The following is a 23,272-nucleotide window of genomic DNA, read 5'->3' as shown; positions in this document are numbered from 1 at the left end:
ACCGGTTTGCATGAATCCCCACGTTGCCTGTGTGTGGATGCATTGCACACAATGGGAAGCAGTAGTGGGTGCACAGCGCTATGAACCAAGTTGGAATCCCGCTCACGACCAATAACAGTGCCGAATATTTGAAACCGGTTCTGGGCGTCCCCTAGGTCGACTCAGCGTAATATGTGTACCTGCTGTGGTGTGTTGCCATCGGCACTGGGAAGACAAAGTTGGCGAGGGGTATTGGCCACCCACCCCCTCGTGTGCCATACTGGCCTTCATAGGTGCTTGCTTATAGCACTTGCCCCAAACATCTGTTAAAGGCTATACGGGAAATCTTTGTCTTTGCACATACACACCTGCATGCTTGTGGTGATGAGATGTTAACTACCTTACCTGGTATGCAGGAGGTCGTGGGTTAAAACCCGAGCCTGACAATGCTTGCTGTATATTTGGAGTTTGCATGGCCCTCTCCCCATGGTCGCGTGGATTTTACTCCGGGTCCTCCGATTTTCCCTCCACATTTAGAATCAATATGCGTTTAGAGTATTTGGCTGTTATAAATTTCTACATGATGATAAGCCACTTCTTTGATCTATCATTTGCGGCCTGGTCGCGTCTAAAAAAGAGCTATATAAGCTCCGTGGGCCTAACTTGGTAAAATAAAAAAAGTTAATAGTAGTTAGTACAGCATTTGTGAACTGATTTGAATCGTTCCACTCTACGTATACTACCTGTTTGGCCTGTGGGTGGTGCTGTGAACTTTTGATGTACGTGTTTCTTCCTGCAGGAAAGGTGCCTCATTGTCTGCCCACCCTGACTAATAACTGATATGGAATATGTGCTTTGCATTCACGACACCTGTCAAAGAATGCACCTCGCATAGGCAGGAGATATATATGTGTGTGTTTGATGTGTGAAAATGTGTACACTGGACAAATGTGGTTCATCCTTGGGAGGAACTGTGTTGATTCGTTTTGTTATCCTCATTCAGATGTTGTCTGAAATTGCGATATCAGAAAAGTTGTGGAATTCGTTCTTTGTCATCGGTTCATTAAGGGTTGTTAGTCTATGATTACTCTTGGTGAATAAGAATGAGACAAACAAGCATGACGCATTTTGTTTAGCAAAACTGTGTTTTTTACAGATAATTGGAATGGTGAAAATGTAACATACAACTTGTGAAAGATGCACACAACCAACAATGGCAATACTTAATTTAAGCGCATATGTGTAGAATTACTTACCAGTAACGTGGTATGTTTGGCATTGTTCCAATCGTAGGTTATTTGCGTTACATATTTTTTTCAATGCATGGCAGTCCACAAAATCAGTTTGCAGGGTTGACACGTGGCAATGTCCCAGGGAGTATGTGAGGTGATGTATAACTGAAATAATGACGTACATGAGAGTCGTTGGTGAGTAATCATGTATTAATCAGCCAATATGAAATTACTAGAATAACATTTAAATCCATGTGGTTAACTTGAACCATGTTGGGTCAGGCAAGGGGGGTGGTGTAGAGTAGCCAGAAGAGGTTGAGAACAACCACTGGCCTAGAGGTGACTTTATTCCTCTAGTTCTCGGTGGCAGTCAGTAGTGGTTTGTTTATCTGACCTCCGTCAGAGGCAGTGGATATTGGGGTAGAATCCAGCCTCCTTGTGACTTTGTTTGTGTTGCCCTTCTTTGGCCCCGCAGCCCAAGCAGTGCAGTATCTGCACACCAACCGCATCATCCACCGCGACCTGAAGCCCGAGAATATCGTGCTGCAGCAGCAGCAGGACCGGGTGGGTGCTTTCACCACAGCCACTGTCGTGCACCACCCACACTACGGCCACGGTCGTGCACTACCAACACGACAGCCACGGTCGTCGTTGCAATCATTGCGCAATTGTATGCAATTGCAATCGTTTCCCACACCTCTGATTCACATGGTTGGTAACGTATGGTGCGAAATAAGTTCTACATACAAACACAATTTTAGATAGCTGGGTGGTACAGTGGTATTACTGCACCTCACAGCAAGAAGGGCACAAGTTCTATTTCAGACTTGGGAGTCTTTCAGTGTGGAGTTTGTATGTTCTCCCCCATAGCTAAACAAAACACACGATGCTGGATTTGGTAAAAATATCCACACAACCACGAGGAGAACATGTAAACTCCAAATATACAGGTGTCAGGGTCGGGTTTCGAACCCACGACCATCCTGTATACCAGGCGAGGTAGTTAACATCTCGCCACCGTAAGAGCTGAGAGTCACTTGTCGGAGAGTGCCAGTTCACAATTTTAGGGTTGTGAGGTCCAATCCTGTTTGGGTGTCGATTCAGCCGATCTTCCCTGAGGGTTGATAAACATGGGTACCACTCAGTGGGTAGTCACCAGTGCTTGTTCTATGGCGAGACTGTATACCGTCATTGTAAGGTGGAATTTCCATCGTTATTTCAGGGCCATCAAGTGAAGTGTGTATTTCACTTAGGGACAATCTACATCTTGAATTTGTAATTGCATTATAATGTGTGCTGCTGTTTATTTTGTTATTTTGCGTTGTTGTTCTCTCTGTTACTATGCCTGCCATTCTGTCCATCCATCTGTTATTCACTTTCAAGCAAGTACTACATAGGCAATGTGTTTCATGGTTATACAGTGTTTCCCCTTAACAACCGTATAATAACATCAACAGGTCGGTATGCACATGTCCTTCATGAATGGACAATTATAGACAAGCCAGAGTGCGATTGTGGCGATGCAACCCAAACTCTGGACCACAGTAAACTACTCTACTCCTTCAATGGAGGAATAGGAAAACCACACAAACTCTCTACTGAAGCCCTCATCGAGGTCGGCAGACCCCGACATTGGCATTTAGCTCCTGAACACATTGCCATCGTTTACAGGAATATAAAAAACAAGTTTCCCTGGGAAAGTTCGGCGCATACTGTATGTCAGTGTGTTCTTACCTGCGTGAAAAGTAATGGGGGCTCGTTTGCATAGTTAATTCTCTGAAATGTAACATCTCCGTGTCTTCCTGCGCAGGTCATCTACAAGATTATCGACCTGGGCTATGCCAAAGAGCTGGACCAGGGCAGCTTGTGCACCTCATTCGTGGGGACTCTGCAGTACTTGGTGAGCGCCGGCATCGCCCCCCCTCCCCTCCGCGGGTGCATCAGGGCAGACACTTTACCCAGGATGCACTGGTCAACATGTATGTGTGGGTGCGTTGAACAAAGTGCTCCAGCGCCATGGCCAGCAGCTCCTCCACGCCTTTGTTGCAGCGACCGGCCGCCCTGCATGTAAGTACGCACAAAATATAAAGATCCCCCAGACTGTAAGGGCGAGCGCTGTTAATGGGCACCTATGTGTGTATGTACGTTGAACGTCTTTTGCACCGAACGCAGGCAACTGTGCTAATCGGAGGTGTGGGGCAAGGACATCAAACTAAACACAAAAAATATTTTCTAAAGAACATAACTACCCAAGACCCAGTAGGGCCATGAGGATAACTTTAATTTCAGCAATTGCTGTGAACAATGAATTGGTTTAACAGTTCGATGTAAGCAATTGTTATGCATAAAGTCTTTGACGAGCTTACAGTGATTGTTATGAGTAATGATACTGTTTACTGTGTTCCTGCTTAAATCATGGGAGTTCTGGGGTTTTTTTACACCTGTTAATGGAGATTAATTTTATGCGATTAGTTTTAGTGACACCTGTATCACATTGGAAATAATCTGAGAGCCCTCAGAGTCCAGAGTGACTCAGTGTGGTCTTTTATATGACATTCACCATGAAGGTGAATGAATCAAGACATCTGATTGTGTGTATTAACACTGAACCATGATAATAATAATGACGCAAATTGTGTTTGTGCAGCTGAGGCAGACGAATGACATTTCCGCTTTCCACACTGCGCCACCATTAATCGCCTCTCCACGTTGTACTCCAGTGCGTCACACTGGCACATTGTCAGCATTTATCCTGTGAAGGGAACCCATACAACAGACTAATTGCAACATCATTCTAGTAAATTGGTGAGGGCATACGCAAACCATAGCTTGCCTGCAATAATGATGCTGTGTGTGTGTAAATTATATCCAGAAAAAGCTCTGTTTTCCGTCCCTTCACCATCCGCAATGCTCTATTCACCGGCATCTGTCATCGACGGCAATACAATCTTCCTTCAAGCATCCGGAAAGATTCACACAGCCATCCGGCATCCTGCGTTGCGCTTATCAGAGACCTGTTGCTTACGAAAGCTTCAGGACATTGCCGAGTGGTGGTGCGAGCGGAAGTCCATACATAGAGTACTGTACTCCTGTACACTATACTCTAAACTGCCACACTGCTTATCTACAATCAACTTAGAATGTTCTACAACTGAGTGGTGTGAGTACCTCTGTAAAAGAGTGTGATATTTCTTATATCATAGATTAAAATGTAGGTTTAGCTTCCTTCTTGAAACGTTTTACGTGATTGTAAAATTTGGTGAACCATCATCAGCATCTCTCGTGTTACTGGTTTGTTTGATTAACCGGCACATTCCATTCCCCATGGATGCTGGATAACAGAGCGTCTGCTGTAATAGCAATACTAATTTACATCCCTTTGTCAATCCACTGCTAGCTGAAGACCTTCGCGTACCATGCCAGTCATGGGGCAGTTATTTCATCATACTTCACGATGTATACTGTAATTACAACGTGTTGGCCGTGGTCAGGAATGATTTAACTCTGGTCGCACTTAACCCGGTTCACAGTGCAATGAAACACTCTGCCACCCCGCCCCCCGCCTTTTCTGTGTGTGTCCACTTGCAAAAAGTATTTGTACGCATGAAGAGATTTGTATGTGTTCCGGGATTTGTTAATGATTTACGTACATTTATATTGGTTCCAATGTTCACAGATATATGCTCGGAAATGTGTGGTCATATATCATGAAAGGTGGCTGGCTGGCACAGATCACAGGACAAACCTGGGCAGCTTGGGTATTGAGATTTGAAATGAGGTTCCTCATCATGTTCAGTGAATTTGGTCACCAGAAATTACATTACGAATTAACGTATAAATCAGTCCTACATAACTTGATCGATGCTATCTTGACTATGAGAGATGCATTTGTATAACGGACAAGTGGAGATGCCTGTTGGTGAATTATCCCTTTTGCTCGTTCGTTAATGCACAATTCTGGCTATTGCCTGATGAAACTGGTTGTAATTACCGGCAAAACATCGTACTCGAATTGTAAATGTTGTGGGTTTATTCTCCAACACACCGGTGTGCTGAACTAGTAACTAATTAAATCTTGACTTAAAGCTTTCATGGCTGCAGGAATTCATATTCTATGGGTTTTTCGGTAAAGCCACGTAGACAGAAAAAAAAATCGACGTTTCGATTGCAACACAAGTGGTCGTCTTCAGGAAAAGGGGGGTTAGCTTCTAAAGACAACTGCTTTTAAAGGTTTGAAATGGGCGTAGCCCAAATGTCAGCAGCCAATGCCAATTAATAACTAATTGGCATGTTTTGTTTACGTGACGAACCTTACTAATTGGCCGTGTCGGGTGGTGGCGGATTTAATATATTTAAGCGATCTAACCCAAACAAAACCCTCTTATGGATCATATTGGTCGCGAAAATAAAAACACTGACACATTCTTACCAGTGTGCGGACGCGCGCGTGGGCGTGCGTTTCTCGCACGCGTGATCCAGGCCCCCGAGCTGTTCGAAGGGCAGAAGTACACGGTGTCGGTGGACTACTGGAGCTTTGGCACCGTCGTGTTTGAGTGCATCACCGGATTCCGCCCCTTCCTGCCCAACATGCAGCCCGTGCAGTGGTGGGACCCGCACTCCGTCGTCACCCGGAACCACGGCGAAATCCTTCCCCCCCCCCCCCTCCAGCTTCTATTGTGTCTGCCGTGCAGCAGCACTGGGGCTTTAATCGGATTAAAAAAAATTCATGAGTTGTATGATGGATTTTTATAACTTTCATTTGAATACATCTGTGGTTGTATACAATAATAAATATTAAAAAGTTCAGCTCATAAGGGGCACAGTGCTCCGCTCACTCTCAAAGAGACCAACACAGAGGCACGAGGCACCACAGACAATAGAGAAGGTAGCCAGACGGTGAGCCGACGCCAACGATTGTGACCATGCTCTGCAGTCCTCTACATATTAAGATGTTTTTAGCCAATAAATGAGTGTTCACATGTGGAAGGCAACACGAGCACCCGGAGAAAACCCATATGTGCAAGGGAACAACACTGCATCTTATACAGACGGAACAGGTGGAGTCCACATTTCTGCTGTACTGCCTACCAGCGAGCCAGGGGTGTGGCTCCTCCTTGAAGCCCATGGGAAGGGAGATTCACAGTATTTGTCCAATCCACCAACCCTCGCTGCCTCCACAGTGCTGGATTACAGGCGTGTGCCACCGCCGCCCGGCTATATATATAGTTGCGTGGTTGTTAGCAGGCTGCACTACCATTTCCCCTGCGTAGTGAGTTTATTTTTTGCACGTGCTTCGTCACTCGGTGCGGTTTGCTTGGCGTTGGCAGCGGGGAGATCCAGACGGACTCTTGTGCATGGCGCTGCCGCGACCCTCCATGCACCGTGCTTTACAGTCGGTGCTCAGTCACACGTCGGTACCAACGATCCGGCAAGGTTTTCTGGGAAGATTTTTTTGTCAGTGGCGATAAAAGCACAGATCCAAAGCGGCTCTTTTTGCCGCGTCATCGCAAGACTGTGAGGAGCCTTGTTGTTATTGTTTGCGTGACTTTGCTTAATATGTGTACGCACGTCTGTTCTCTTGTGCTTAAGGCACAGCATCGTGATACGGAAAGGCCCCCACGACATTGTGGCTGTGGAGGAGATGAACCGAGATATCAAGTTCTCCAGCCACATCCCAGCGCCCCACAACCTTAACTCGTACGTGAATATAGTATCATGCCAGCCCCCCCTTTCCAACCGCAGTTGCTCACGGACACTAAAGCATTCGGGGAAACGGGGGTTTTAAGGATCGAGACAAGAATAATGTGAAAACAAGGGAATATGGTTAGCATTACAGCTTCAAGATCGATAGGTTACCGAGGCTAATACCATCGATGACACATCGCCCCGCCATCACTTTTATCCTCCTGTCGTATTTTGCAACCGTTGCACGGTCGACACCTGACCAATACGGTCTGCTCTTAAACTTAACCAGCTGTGTAGGTGGTCGCCAGCCTCTGGGTGGCACTACAGCCCAACTCGGCCACCTTTCCCTCCTCCGTTCTGTACACGTGTCTTACCCCACTGCAATCTTCTCACGCAGATTACACCTGCGATGCTTTTCTGCCTCGTTGTATTCTGAACAACCCAAGTTGCTGAATATTTCCCATCTCCCTACATCTTCTGCATGTACCTTAACACAAACGCCAGCTTCTATTTGCTGTTGTGTTTCGGTTGGGATTTATACACTTGTGTTCCTCTTAAATTTTCTGTTATATATTGCTAGATACATCAATCACATTACTCTTGGATGATTATAGCAGTCGTTACTTAGGCTACCAGAGGTGTATTTCCACACATTACAACCCTTAGAACAATGTTTGCTTTCTCGGTTTTGGACTTCGACTTTAATGTCTGGAAATGGACATCTATTCATAACCTGATTTAAGTCATCATTCTATGAATGCATTCCTGCTGTACAGGCCAAGTTGAAGGGTTGTGGTCCAGAGTTGATGTTCGAGTCACAGCGACTAATGAAAGGTGACTACGATTAACGAGCCTGCGGTGATCTCTCTCCGCCGCGCGTTGACGTGGTTGTGCTTCGTGCTTGGCCTGGCCCAGTGTGTTGGCGGTGCAGCTGGAGCACTGGCTGCAGCTCATGCTCTTCTGGAACGCTCGGCAGAGGGGCGGCCCTGTGGATGAAGGCACGGGACGGCCCACGTGCTTCCTCATCCTCGACACCATCCTCACGAGCAAGGCACGACACATTGCAACGCGCCCTCGCCTGCCCGGTTTCCTTTTCCCATCGGCCTAGCGGCATCCATCATTGTTATGTGTGTATATATATGTTGAACTTCGTTCGCACCGTACCTAACCAACCGTGGTAATCGGAGGTGCGATCAGCATGGTTAGCTACATAGTTTTTAACTTGAGGATGTAGAGGATGACCTGAGTTCGCCCGTTCTCTTCAGACCTCGGAAGCTAAGCAGGGTTGAACCTGGGTAGTACTTGGATTCGTCACCACCACCATGTACAAACAGGTGATTACAGGCTGCTCGACTGTGTGTGGTGGGCAGTTGAGTGCAACATCCATTGTTGTATTGTACCTCTGTGCTTTCGTGTGTCTATGCTCCCCATCTCCACCAGTCCGCACTTACTAATGTGGTTTGTGTACGGTCAAATAATAAATAACCCCAACAACTCCCACGGGCACGGTGAACATCCCATTGACGAAAGGGCTGTAAACATGTGGAGGATGATGACAGTAAATACAGTCGGTAATGGTATGGTAGATCCACAGTAGATTCCCAGAAGTTAGACGTGTTCGTGTGGGCGTGACCCTTCCCCTTGGGGCTGCAGGGATGCCAGTGTCCAACGTTTGCAGGCTGCACTGCGTGTTCATTGCTGCTTAGCAGCAGGTGCGCAGTATTTGCGACGTTCTCACATTTAGCATCATGGGGGCCCGAGTACCCAAACTGCTTACGCAATTTTAAGACTTGCGTAGGCTGCGAATTTCATTTTTCAGATTCCCCACTTGATTTATGCGTACATTTTCGCAAGAATGCTCGAACGATAGCAGGCAGCTGTGAGTCCACCATTACTCTCTGACACCGTGACCGTGTGGAAGGAGAGATGTCCATGTCTTTCATGTTTGAGCGGATGCTTGTGTGTGTCTGTGCGGTTGTTGATGTTGCTGTGTGTTTGTAGTTGTGTTTGTGTGGTTGTATTTGTGTGTGTGTGTGTATATATTGTGATGTATGATTGTGGTTGTTTGAGTGGTTTATGGTTGTGGTTGAGCGTTTGTTGTGGTGTATGGTTGTGGTTGTTTGTGGTTGTTGCTAACATAATATATCAGGATATAATAAGTGCATAACATTAAAAACATTAAATTCGACTATATCATCATCATCTTTGATAACCTTTCTAACATGCTAAGCATAACAATAACTATATAATAAACCATTATAACCTTAATATTGCACTCTAATGTATCAACTTTGATAAACTTTCTCACATAGTTAACATTATTTATAATCACATAATAAACTATTGTAACATTACATTGCATTATATTCCATCAACTTTAATAGCCTTTCTAACATGGTTAACATTTATAACCACATAATAAAATGTTATAACATGAACAATATTTAATTCTACGATATCAAGTTTGATGGCTTTTATAACAAGGTTTACATGATTTTTTTAACACCGTACGTAGCCAACCGTGCTAAACGGAGGTGCGGGGGAAGGACAACAAACTAAACCCAAAAAGTGGTTACTCTTGCTGGTTAACATTATTTATAACAACATAAGAAATTACAATATTACCAACATTGCCTTATACTACATCAACTTTGATAACCTTTCTAACACGGTTAACATTATTTATCACGATATAATAAATAACTCAAATATTAACAACATTTGCTGTGCTTACCTGTGCCACGCGCTCCCCTCTATCCTGTGGCCTCGACCGCTGCCACTAAACGCTGCTGGGTTCACTTCACGGAGGTGGACGTCGCCACCCACATCGTAGCAAAACAAAGACAAAGATCCCCCGTATAGCCTTAACATACTCTTGGAGCAAGTGCTGTTTGCGAGCAGCACCTGTGAAGGCCGGTACTGTGACACACGAGGGGGGTGGGTGGCCAGCACCACGCCCGGCCGCCTTTGTCTCCCCAGTGGTGATGTTTACACATTGCACCAGCTACTCACTTGAGGCTTTAGTGGACCTAGGGGAGGCCAAGGACCGGTTTAGATAATCATCACTGGCTTTTGGCCGTGAGCGGGAATTGAACTCTGGTCGCAGGGTTCGTAGCGCAGCGCGCTAACCGCTACACCTCCACTCCCCCTCCACCGCTCATCCAACTTTTTGCACGCGGACTTCACTCTTCTCCCTGAGAAGAGGAGAAATGGAGCTGCCGCTGCTGCTCTTGCTGCTGCAGCACAAGTAGCATCCGTGGAACTTGATGCCAAAATCCCCACAGCAGCCGATTGGCTGGAGAGGCGTGTCTGAGAAAAGGCTGCGAAGTTTTTGTTGTAGCGTGACGCAAATCGCCTCCTGCTTAGATTCACGCAATTTTTCTGCACTCAGGACCCCTGGTTACCAACGACTCTGGGGAAAAAAGAAAAAAAACACCGGGCAAATATAGTTGTTCGATTTGTTCTCACCGTCCAATAATAATAGTAATAAAACACTTCATATCGCGAATCAGACGCAATGTTCGCCCAAGAACTCGGGAGGCACTTTGCATAAACCGCTTCAGGTGAACCGCGCACGCGTAACACGAGCACCACCCTGTGGCGGGGTTGTGAACGAGTCCGCTGGTTATTTCCGTGCAGACGGTGCACATCCTCAACATGGTGACGGGGGAGGTGCTGGCGTACACGGTACGGCCCGATGAGTCCCTGCAGCACCTGCAGGAGCAAGTGATGGCATCCACCACCATCCCCGTGGCCGACCAGGAGCTGCTGTTTGAGACGGGCATCATGCTGGACCCTCGCAAGCCCGTGGACCAGTGCCTGCCCGAGGTACGGATTCCACGCGTGGGCGCTCGCTCACGCGGTCGCTCCGGCGTGTGGGCAAGCAAAGTGTCCTCCGTGCTGAAATGAGTGTTGTGTTGTGTTCATGGCTATTCTCAAACCGCGCATCACCTGGCGGAAATTCCCCATTCTTAAGTTTTCATGACGCAAGCGCTTTTGCAAAAAAGAACGGTGAAAGAGTTTTGTGCTGACTGTAATGTCATCAAAATAGGTGAGGCATTTTGGCTTTTACGGTTCAATTTGCATCGAAAACTAAAACACGTTTGCGTGAAATATTTTAAGTGAGGTACAATTTGCATACAATGCTCGAGTAGAATTCACAACATGTCCGCGCTTTACTCTGACCGAGACAAAATTGTTGGATGAATAATGTTACTGATAATTGAATCCAATGCTATAACATTTGGGAAAAGGTGCACATTAAGAGACAGGAACGATTGGCATTAGTAATTGTTAAAAACAAATAATATCAAATAATAAATCACAAATGAGCGAGTTAATCTAGTCACGCACTCACCACACCCGAGCTCTACATCACATCAGAAATGGCATCACGTGTAGTCTGTGCCACACGCCTGGACAATTCCAACTCTTTGTTGTACGGAGTCGGTGAAGGCCTCGGCAAACGTCTCCAGCGTCGCCAAAACGCCCTCCTCGCCGGAGCCTTTCTCGTGTGCTCTTGGACTTTTGTGAAGTCCCTGGACTGGTTATCGGTGCATAAGAGAGTGCAGTGCAAGGTCTCAGTGCTTTCTTTTATAGCAAAGACGACAGGTCAACCAACCTGCCTGAGCAGTGCCATCGGCCAATATTGTACTGTCACTACGCTCGTCTGCTATGGACCTGCTGCTGCTCTGCGTGAAATCTACTCGGCTTTGGCAAGCAGCCCCGGTGTCTGGAACAGTCTCTGGCAACTGAAGTCTACTCAGCGGTGCTTTCAATAACGGACTAAAAACAATGATTTTCTCTTCAGTTCTTACGTTCAGTAAAATGTTCTCATTGCCATCCAAGCTTCAGAATATGGTGCTTCATGAATCTTGGATTCGTCGATTGAACCATCTAAATAAAGGAGCATATCAATACACTACACGGGGCAACCGTGCAAACGTAAACAGACAAACCTTACTCATTGCCTGTGTTGGGTGGAGGTGGGTTTTCGACGCACGTACATTTACTTGATATATTCCAAGAAACGTTATCATGAATAACTTACACGCAAACAAATTATAAACATTTACATAAAAAAAATGAACAAAGGAAACACGAGTTGTGCACTACCATTCTTATGTTGTGGTATGCTGTGCGGAGAATCTAAAATCCAATGCGGTATATGTCTACTTTTGTTAGTGTGTGTGTGTACACAATTGGCGGTGGATGTCTGTGCACATGGCCTGGCACAAGCGTCGTGGTGACGTCACCGCCACTTAGTGGCGAATGGCGGTTGTTGTTGTTTATTTGTGTGTGTGTGTTTGGGTCTTGCTGTGTGCGAACCAGTGGGAGCTTCTTTATGCACCTACAAGTATTTGCTTGTGAATAAAAGTAGTCATCATCACTGGCCATAGGCAATCCACTGCTGGATGAAGGCCTCCCCAAGCCACCACCACCTCTTACTGTCTTGCGGTGCAGTAATCCACCTCAGGCCTGCACACGAACCGAAATTGAATCGCTCCGTCTCATCGATGGGTGTTCTCTCCTGAATACGTCCCATGCCTTGGCTGTCACTCCGTCAATATTCTTGACCGTCGTCCATCATCACCCCGAATCTCATGACTCGAACTTCCCAAAAGTGTTACCCGTCGGGAGTGTGTGGCGCAGTGTCTTATGTATTTGAGTTTCACCTTGTGCACGTCAGAATCAGGATCAGAGTCTTTATTTAGCCTGGAGAAATCCGATGGGCTATGAAGATATTTTTCAGAGATGTCTAGTAGGGGGGGCGGGTCAGAAAGTTACAACAACAATGTCATTCCTACAAAGTCAAATCGCTGTCAACGCACGCGGCAGGCGAAACAAATTATTACGGTAATGCCGCCACTTCCTTTTTCTGAACAGCAGAGGGTGGAAGTCTGCTTGCCACCCGGCCCAGCAGGCAAACAACGGCACGTTATCCCGTTAAACATCATTTGTCTTCGTGGCTTCGTGGCGGATTATCAGAGATAACATCCATTGTGCTGAATTGTGAAAATGTTTATAGATCGCACAGTATCCCGCGGGGAAGAGTGATGACGATGACAATGAGGACTGTTTAACACGTGGGCTTTCGTGGCCAATATTATCCATAATAGAGGTTTTTTGGGTTAGATTGCGTAAATATAAATGTGCCGTTAAACCCGCCAGCTCGTAAATAGAACGTGCCAATTCGTAAATAGTTCAGCACACCGGTGTGTTGGAGAGTTTATTCTATGGGCAATGATGACTGTAATACATCCAACATGTGCAGGGTTGCTGGAACATGTCGCTGGTCTACCTGTTCGACAAGAGCAGGGAGGAATACGGAGTTCAGTTGAGGGTTCCCAAAATACCTGACCTCGTTAGCTACATCGGTAAGTACCAGCATCGTCGTCTACTTCGTCGGCCATGTTTATATCTGCATAAGGCACCGTGAGTAAAAGGGCTACCATCATGCCTGATTGAGTGGGTGGCACGTCGCTTGGCGTACTCGGCTCTCGATTAGAAGTTCTGCGTTGCAATCTGCGAGGGGGAAAAAAAGCTCCTGAGCTGCATTTACCCTCCCATTTGAAGCCAATACTTCTCAGAAATGTCCGTTGTGAATAATTGGACATACTTCGTCTTCCGTTGATTGAATCTCGGCGATCAATTAACACCTTGGCTTCAGTCTACATTTGTGTGTTCCTATATTTGCCAAATCAATTTTATCCTTATTGGCAACATTTCTACATTTGCAGGGTAATGATTTTATTTTCTCTCCAGAAAATTAGCAATTAGAATCGAGACATTTGGAGCCAGGTTACAGGTTGCATATCTTCTCATTTTGTTTTACTCATGCTTTTAAAAATACCTCTTTTGCTTTATTTAATTTACTTGCTTTGGTGTCTTGCAGCTGTGATGCACACCATTTATATTTGGATAAGCAGGGGTTGATAAATACTGGCTTTTGCGTCTGTAATAAAACCTTCGAATTATTTTACATTGGTTGAAGAAGTTAATTAAACAACACTGCTGCCTTATGTCGACCCTTTTGCTTGATAGATTGTAAAAACAAAGTACCGAGCAGATGTTATCAGCTGTGCTTGAGTGTCTGGTGAACCCATGAGGTCTGTGATGAACCACAATACCTTGCTGATCGTGTCAAAAAGCATAAACCATCACGCGAACTCTGGTCATCCTCGCAGAGGTAATTGGCTAACCATCGAACAAAGACGGTCACTGCATCGCGCGCTTTCAGATGCGCTTCTGCGGCCGTCTGGAATGCTCTTCCTTCTGATATTAGGAAGCCACTGGAGCTTTGCACTTTTAATTCTAGATTGAAAGCTCATTTCTTTAGAACTGATTTTTCTGTTTTAGTTTGTTCTTCGCCGCAACTTCAATTATCATGCTAGGCTACGTAGGGTGTGAAATAAGTTCAACATGCATACATAAACACAACTCGTGTGAAATACACAAGCCCTGTGAATGTCAGTTAAGAACACAAATGTGAATGTATAGAGGCATCAGAACATTTAACTACATTTGTATTGTATCACTTGTGCATCTGGGGGTACATTTCCCATTTGCACGCTGCCATTCTTTTGGTTACCAAGATACATTTGACAAAAACTGGCATTTTGAATGTGGCTGGGTGGCTCATGGGTAGGGGGCACTAAACCGGCACCACAGAAGTCATGGGGATTAATGTGGGTTTCAGTGGCCCCATGATTAAACTGGCCAACTGTCTTAGTGAGTTGATGGTCTTTGCCTGCTCACTGATGACAGGACAAAAATTTATTGAATGCGAATTTTGCACTTTACCCTTTCCCGTTCCGAGATGCCTGACAGTCGCAGGGTGGGGGTGTCCCATTCACCGCTGAATCTCGGAACGTGCAAGCGGTTAACGTTAATTTTATTTAAAGAGGTGGCCATTTTAAAGGGGCCGTAAGGAATCGACCACAAGAAGTATTAGTTTAATTATTTTATTAATTAATCGGCTTTATCCCAGCTCTATAGGCATCGACCAAAGACGGTCACTGCATCGCACGCCTTCAGATGCACTTCTGCGGCCATCTGGAACGGTCTTCCTTCCGATGATATTTGGAGGCCAAATTAAATTATCTCAATTGAAAACACTCGGCGTGTGCATTCGCTTGCAAGCACCTCCCTCATCGACAGGTTTGTAGCGTCTGAGTGCGTGTCTCTATCTGGCACTCCCTCTCCGCCAGTGTCCGAGTCGAAGACGCTGCTGTCGTACATGCAGCAGCGCAGGGCATTTGGCCAGGCCTACCACTACGTGCGCAGCATGAAGGAGCACCTGGGCCGCCTGCAGCAGGGACAGAGGGCCGCCATGTACGTAAACTATCCGCTGCCCCAACTGGACACGCAAAGCATTACGCCCCTAGTTTAGTCTCGAAAGACTGAGAGCAAGTTCTCTTGGCGAATGTTTGCACACCACACCAGATACGCATTTATGGCTGAGTCGACCTCGGGGAGGGACGGGACCGGTAAAAAATTTCACCACTGTTACAGGCCATGCACGGGAATTGAACTCGGGTTGCCAGGTTAACCATTGTGCAACCGCTCCCTGCATGGGATTTGAACGCGGTTCACCGGGTTAACCACTGTAACCGTTCCCCGCACCATTTTACTTGCACGTAATTTGAGATTTTGTTTTGAATGAATTGTGGATGTGATTTAAGACTTGTAAAATATTGATGGTGAGACTTGAAGACAATATTCCTAATCTTCTACGTTGTGACACTTCCTAAGGTTTCTGTTCAGGGCGGCAGGGCGGTGGCGCAGTTGTTAACACTTGCAGTTCATTAGCAAGAAGTGCCTGGGTTCAACTCCCTCCTCGGGCACCTTTCTGTGCGGAGTTTGTGTGTCCCCCCCTCTGTTCTACATGGGTTTCTCCGGATTCTCTGGTTTCCTCCCCATTGCCAAATTGAACTGGTATTGGCCGGACATCCCATTGCTGAATAATTACCTGCAAATTAACGCAATCGGGATTACACACAGCAATAACATCACCCTCGACTGCAAAAACCTGGTAGGACCCTCCTTATAAAAGTGTCTTGAGACTCATTGAGTCTTTCCTGGGTAAACGTGCAGAAAAATAATAATGAAAGTTCGCTTTGGTAATTTCCATTTAAAATGATGTTTCAATTGCAGTTAAACTATATGAGCCCATTCGTGAACGTTAACGACGAGGCCAAGCAGGTGCTTGATTGCTCTTACTGTGTGCATCTCATGGGAATTCACAGCGCAGAACATTGCTTTAAAATAACAAATAATTATTTTTTAATTTGATCTTGAAATTACACACTCTTGAAACCACCGTTATGGCTAATGGACTTTAATTGTTGTCTGCAAGGGAATACACTGAAGCTGATGAGATAATTCACTAAGATTGCTTTATTTTCCCAAAGTATACCATTATAAATTTCGATTTAAAGCTTTCGTGACTGCAGGGATTCATCTTCTTGGTTCTTTCGGTAAAGTCACGTATTTTATTATGTTTTATTTTTATTATTTTATTATTTCCCTTCTACGTGACTTTACCGAAAGAACCAAGAAGATATACCATTATACTGCGACGGCTGCCATGCATGCATGCACATACAAATGTACTTGTTATTTCACTTTGATTAGTTTACCGACAATGTCCTGTATAATAACTATATTGCCCTAAAAATGCTGAAGTCTCACTGGGCCATTGCTGACATGCCACGCTTGAGCCTGTGACAGGCCGCAATGGAGAGTTTCACAGCAATCACTGGGTGGGATTCGCTCCTTATTCGAAAACCATTAAAATATTTTAAATAAATGGCCTTAAATATGTAAATAAACTATTAAATACATGGACATTATTTCATCGCTTTATCTCATAACTTTCTTGCATCACTTTATCGCTCATCACTTTACCTCATAACTTTACCTCTCATCACTTTATCTCTCATCACTTTATCTCATCACTTTCTTTCTCTCGATGCAGTCGTGCAGAGTTCCAGATGCAATTCGTGGAGTTTCCACCCTCCTCGAGTTGTTTCCTACCTCAATTCAATGTCCAGTTTGTGCTTTTCCAATTGTGCGGCGATTTGAGACGCCTGGCTACTTTAAACAGCACCTTGGTAAATATATGTTGTTGTTGTTACGTGAATTGAGTTTCAATTAACATGATTATCCACTCCTTCATTTTGACCTACATGCATACCTTATACACGCACACACTACACCCCCACGCACACAAACACACGATACACCCCACACACAACACACTAAACCTCCATGCATGACCACACGCACACGCTACACTCCCACGCGCACACATGTGTCGTACACACTATACACCCCCACACACGCCGTTGCACACACACACACCTGCACATACACACGCTCACCACACGCACGCGCTCTCCCCAACATGCAGGCTCAGCCTCCTGCGCTACAACAGCAGCTTGACGAAACTGCGCAGCTTCACGGCCGCCCTGGCTCAGCAGCTCAAGGCCAAGCTCGAGTTCTTCCTCAGCAGCCTTCAACTCGACCTGGAGAAATACGAGGAGCAGATGAACTCCGGCATCTGTGAGGGCATGCCGAGTGGGCTCGAAGGCATGGATGGGCAGCCCCTGTGTAGCCCCTTCCTCCTCGAAAGGAAAATGCAACCCAAACAAAAATAAAAAATGTTGTGGCTTTACTGTCCAACACACTGGGTGTGCTGAACTAGTAACGAATTGGCATGTTTTGTTTATGTGACAAGCCTTACCAATTGGCTGTGTCGGCTGGTGGCGGGTTTAACAACACGCTTATATTTACGCGATCTAACCCTAAAAAACAACCTCTGATGAATGATATTGGTCGCAAAAGCCTGCGTGATACACTAAACAAAACGATTGGGTGCGAATCCTGTTCCAGTATCGAGTCGAAATCCGCTTCTGCCAATAGAAAATACGCACGTTCACCACTTGAATTCCGGCTACGGGTTGATGTGCCACCTCGACAGGTTTCATATTCCCAAGTGCACGCTGGTCTATTTAAATAACGTTGAGCGGCTCCTACCATGCCCTGCATATTGTGACATAGCCGGGGTAACCGAGGGGCTGTCACCCCCTTGTGAATGTATTTTGAGGGGTCTCCAGCGTGGTGATGTTGTCACTCGAGGGCGCTATGGCAATACACCTGAGCGTTTTATGGCTGAGATTCGCATTTTTTGCCACGCACAGCCTAGGAACAGGGTTGCATCTTCCTGTAGTGACCACAGAGATGGGTTTTTTTGCATTCGATTTACACCTGGCAACGAGTAACCCTTCGTTTTAATGTGGTAGTAGATGCATTACTAAAAAGTGGCGCAGATAAAAGAAAACCACATTTGAGCGAGGTATTACCGTTCTGAATCACACTTGCGCTATAAAATCAGCCTGCAGGCATCCCATGGCGGGACAAAGAACTGTGATGAGGGTACGTCGCCGAATACTGTATCACTATACCGCTCGGATAAAAAAAAGCAGTTTGTCAAGTGCTCATAAACCGCGTAATAACGGTGCGCATTCCGCATTATAACGGGCGCGCGTTTTCCACGTAATAACGGCGTGTTCTACGTAGTGCGAAAAGTGCTACCGAATAGAAGAACAGTGTTATAGTGAAAGTGCGTTGTATGAAAGCGCGTTAATACAAGGTCTTACCTCAAATTGTGCCATTGAGTAAACGTTGCTTGGAGCCTCTGGTGTTCCTGAGAGGCTGGTGGTTGTTACCATTTGGCACCATCCATCAGTCTCGATCGTTTGGCGAGATATGTTTAAGATTCGGGAGAGAGCTCGTGGAGATTAATATCCCTTGCGAGGCAGACCTGAGTGAAAATGCAATGGAAAACTTTTAAATTACATAATGCACCAGAAAAAGAAAAGGCCATTCGCTTTTTCTTTTGAACAGCGCAGATATTGCTAAACAGGGGCTGTAAGCCAGGGTTGTCCAGCGTAAAGCTGTCGGGGTGATTGGGGCTCTCGCACCCCTTCACTCCATATGCTCGCTCACCGGCAGTCAGTCGCTTCCTTATCTCGCTAACTGCAGTGGCGACCATGATGGCGAGATGTGAAGTACCTCGTCTGGAATGCAGGAGTTCGTGGCTTCGATCCCGACCCTGACAACGTCTGTGTATTTGGAGTTTGCATGTCTCTCTATCTCCCTGTTGCGGGCATTTTTTTAAAGGTTCCTCTGGTTTTTCCCTCCATATTTAGAAACATGGCCGCTGTAAATGTACACGCGATAAGCCACTTCGTTGAGCTATCATTTGTGGCTGGTGGCTTCTGAAAAAGAGCTATATAGCTTGGTGGGCCTGACTTGGTAGAATTCAAATAGTTGAGTTCATCACTTCTATTGCTACGACCGTGTTACTGTTCACTTGAACTTTATTCTTTGATTCCTCGTCCACCCATGTTGAGGACTCGGTCTACCAGACTGGTTTTCATATCACCCACACCTTAAACCACCACACTGCAGGTCACAACACTTCTCTTCTTCCCTCGCACTGCTCCACTTTGTAATTCCCTCCCGTCGTCTCCTTCCCCAAGCTCTTACGTCAATGCAAGAAATGTGTTAACTCGATATATATTGCAAATGTGACAGTGCTGTTTTGTTGCTTGCCGATTTGGGGCCTGTGTTTAGCAGCTGTGTTTTAAAACAAACAAACCAAAACTGCAGCCAATCGGCCGCATTCTGCCCACGACTGCGTTTAATTCGGCCAATGGTTTCACTGAAACAGGCCGCTAAAATGTGGCCAGCACAGCTCTAAAAGTGTAATGAAATGAGAGAATCAATGCACAGCCTCATTCGTCAATCCGGCTTTCAACGCAGCTCTCAGCTCTGTAAGACTTTAACTCAAAGCAGCAGCAGCAGCAGCCGGAAGTACTTATTCAAGAGATACTTCTTCCCAAGGTCATGATCAACGTTACATCCACAGAATGCAAAACTAGGGAGATGGTGAGGAGTAAATGTTACTTGCTAGTCGTGTACTTATGAAAAAACAAGAATAGGTTTGACCCTTTCTGGCAATAAAACAGGTGTAAAGATTTTCAAACACCAAATAGAAACCTTTTGCAAGGAATCCAGTTTGCGTTAACCACACGAACTTGTTCATACTTTGATACTGGCAAAAATAATCCCATTTAGTACTGTATTTGCCATGGGTGATGAACGAAAGTCATTTACAGCGCCACTCGGCCATTTGATTTCAATTGTAAAATTGATTCTGTTGTGAAGTTCTTAATTTGTCCGTGTCTCTGCTGGCGTGCGCTCTGCACAGCCTCAAAGAAGATGCACAGCGCGTGGCTGGAAATGAAGGAGAAGGCCAAGGCGCTGGTGCAGGTGGGTGGCGTCCTCCGTCCGCGTGAGCATTGCCCCTGTTACGCGTCGCGGAGAAATCTTCAAAGCGAACACCAGAACGAGGGATTGTCTCCCATTTCAAACAAGCAATGAAATGCCAGTGTCTTCCGAGAACAACGTCTAACACGGAATTATAATTTAGCGTTTTGGAGACTACAAGTATCAAAATAGATAAACGTAAAATATGCCTCCTTCCCACATCTGTTTCTCTGTATGAAAACTTTTTTTTATTTACACATCCCATCGCTCACACGGACTTCTAGGAGTGATTTATTTCAGGGACGGTTTCTGATATTTGGTGTCTCAGCAGCAGAATGGGGCTTACTTGAAGCAATGCTGGTGAACTGCCAGATGTCTAGAGGGAAGGAGACCCCCCCCATTGTTAGATATCATTTCTAGTTATATGCAATACTAATGCAAGACAACCATTATTGTTTTACGTATTCTATATATTCTTGGGTCTTTCGGTAATGTCACGTAGATAGGTTCAAAGAATATAACTATGACGTTTCGATCGCAACACAAGCTTGTGTTGTGATCGCAACGTTTTTTATTTTGAAACGTCGTAGTTTTTTGTTATTTTTTGTTATTTCTTTGAACCTATCTATGTGACTTTACCGAAAGACCCAAGAATATGAATTCCTGCAGTCACGAAAGCTTTAAGTACGTATTATATAGTTTGCATCAAACTTATAATTGTAGGTGGAGGTACAGATATGGGTAGGGGGGCGTACCTTTCGTTTAGAGAGACCCACAGAGGGGATGATAGGTCGAGATCACCCGCAAGAGGGGATAACAGGTTGACTTTGCCCGTAACTGGAATTTTAAATCTCATCCTTAAGAAGCAAGCGCCGTCAACTCGGCGCCACCCAATTTGGATGAAATTCGCTTGAATGCGATGCGTCTGGATGGGCTCACGGGGTCAGGGGTTGCCGTGTCGGGACGCAGCGAAAGAGCCCGCTATGCGTTTTCTGGGCGTGCCAGGATTTAGAGCCATATCTGCCTAATTGTGCTGCAGCTGACAGCTTGCGACTCGCCACACAATTGTGACTTTTATCAGCCAAACGTAAGTTATGTTGGGCTGGTGGGTTGTGTTAAAAAAATTCAGTTTTTTATCTGCTGAGATAGATGTGTCGGAGATATATTTTCTGTTTATCTATAAAATGTTGCCCGAGTCGTAATAATCTATAACCACAAGCAGTCTTCCCCAGATCAGCACAGGGAAGGAATTATGCCCAAAATCAACAGCAGTAGAGGTGAATACAATTTTTTGTATTTACTTTTTGAAGATCAGGACTTTGAACAAAAAAGTGCCCAAATGCATTGGCTGCAGGTGGCCTTTTAGATAATATCACCCCGTTCATCAACAGAAGCCCTTTGAAGATTGATAAACATGGCACCAGCTGGCTATCCTTTAGGAATTACGGAAGCATTTTAACGGCCCAGTGTTTAGTTAAGGGACCTTTTGCCCTGACAGGCATCAGATAGGGACATTCGGGTAATTTTGTAACTCGGAGGTAATTATGAAAATGTGTGCCCACAGTTCCGGCACAAATTAGCTTGATGCTCCAATGCTGTGAGATAATTTTCAGCCTCAGATAAACAGATGGTGGGAGCGCTTAAGCGGAAAATCCCGGGTTCGGAGCGCAGAGTGGCCACCTGTAGAGTCCCTATCCGCCTTATGTTTCGTACCCATGCAACTGCACGCTCCAGAAAATGGAGCTGTAGCAAACACTAGTTAAGTACGGTTTGGATTTTTATAGCATCTAATTGAAACCCTATCTATAGCTTCCCCGTAGGTCAATAATGCTGTTGTACCATCCCATGAATGTTTTACAAACATATTTTTAATAAACATTTATGGTGACGGTGTAACTGGAAATAGGTGGTGGTGAAAAGCTAATGTGAGCTGAAAATGGTGCATGCAACAACTGAAATCCCATAAGTGGGGAGTGAAAAATATATAAAATGCTCAAACAGTTTATCTATAGACCATTTAGACGCGAACACCACATCAGCGCTTCACTACCATTTTCGATCTTTGCACATCGTGGAGAAAGTGCGAGTACATTTGAGCGAAAGGTGTCTTTACTGTGGTTGGACAGTGCAATGCATTATCACGATTATCCATCGCGCGTGGGCAATTACCAATCTTTGTTGTCATCTTTTTTTTTTAAACGTAAAAATTAAATCGCTTCCCCTTGCGCTGCGTAAACCAATCCCTTCCTTGCGTCACTGCCCGCGCGCTCGCTCACTCGTCATGGTGCGGATGCATTCGGTCGGTCTGATTCCGTCCATTATCGCTCGTTAACATATCGGATGCAAAACTGTTTGTTGGCGTGTGCTGCCAAGGCCCAACTGGGCCATTGCTTTTAGCTTGATTTGGTCATCTCGTTGGTGTCTGTACGGCTTCATATCGCATATGGTTTCACTCCGTTTCTATCTCCGTCATATTTTCCTTGTATCGTTAGGGTTAGCATCCAGTTGCTATCCCGCACCTCCACTTGGCATTGTTGGCTTCGTACGATGCGAAATAAGTTCAACATGCATACGCACATACATATCCGGGTTGTTCATTTGTTATCGATGTATTGACGATCCTTTTTGGAATCGAAATTTTATTTTAAAATTCATGGAACCGATGATCTGATCCAATTCACTTTTCATAACGATTGAAGCGATTGGAGTGCACGGACGTTCAAGCTGCACGGCATAAGCAATCAATCCTTCAACTTCAAATCACCTCTTAAGTAAACTACACAGTGCTTTTTGGAGAGACACTTGAAAATGTGCGACTTCCACTTCCAACAGAGTAATTTGAGTCAAAAGTGACTACGGATGTAAATCTTTGTCAGCAATGCAAGTGTAGATAACACTTAAATAAAAACTGAACTGCTGTGGTGGCTGGGCGTCTGATGAGTCTGGAGCACTGCGCTGGCACCACTGAGTCTGTGTTCTGATCCTGGCGGTCACCCGCGATTCAACTGGATTCTCAGATGTAGCGAGGTTGTTGGTCT

The 23,272-nt window shown here is 45.4% G+C and overlaps 1 protein-coding gene across 3 annotated transcripts in view; it reads left to right on the top strand.

Annotated features, from left to right (window-relative positions):
• The window catches only part of IKBKB (inhibitor of nuclear factor kappa B kinase subunit beta), a 92,645-nt gene that overhangs the window by 26,188 nt on the left and 43,185 nt on the right, over window positions 1–23,272 (top strand). For 2 of the 3 annotated variants that reach the window (XM_078603560.1, XM_078603559.1), the window contains exons 6-15: window positions 1,687–1,775; window positions 3,022–3,111; window positions 5,691–5,815; window positions 6,801–6,908; window positions 7,812–7,947; window positions 10,536–10,724; window positions 13,171–13,273; window positions 15,107–15,230; window positions 17,311–17,489; window positions 20,176–20,237. In XM_078603560.1, coding sequence (XP_078459686.1) covers window positions 1,687–1,775; window positions 3,022–3,111; window positions 5,691–5,815; window positions 6,801–6,908; window positions 7,812–7,947; window positions 10,536–10,724; window positions 13,171–13,273; window positions 15,107–15,230; window positions 17,311–17,489; window positions 20,176–20,237 — 1,205 coding nt within the window. The remainder of the gene's footprint in view (window positions 1–1,686; window positions 1,776–3,021; window positions 3,112–5,690; window positions 5,816–6,800; window positions 6,909–7,811; window positions 7,948–10,535; window positions 10,725–13,170; window positions 13,274–15,106; window positions 15,231–17,310; window positions 17,490–20,175; window positions 20,238–23,272) is intronic. The other variant, XM_078603562.1, reaches the window with a different exon arrangement.

Source organism: Lampetra planeri, chromosome 20 (assembly GCF_965212315.1).
Source record: "Lampetra planeri chromosome 20, kcLamPlan1.2.h2, whole genome shotgun sequence".
In the NCBI taxonomy this organism is placed as follows: Eukaryota; Metazoa; Chordata; class Hyperoartia; order Petromyzontiformes; family Petromyzontidae; genus Lampetra; species Lampetra planeri.
The sequence above is the reverse complement of the archived record's forward strand: the minus strand, read 5'-3'. Positions and strand labels throughout refer to the sequence as shown.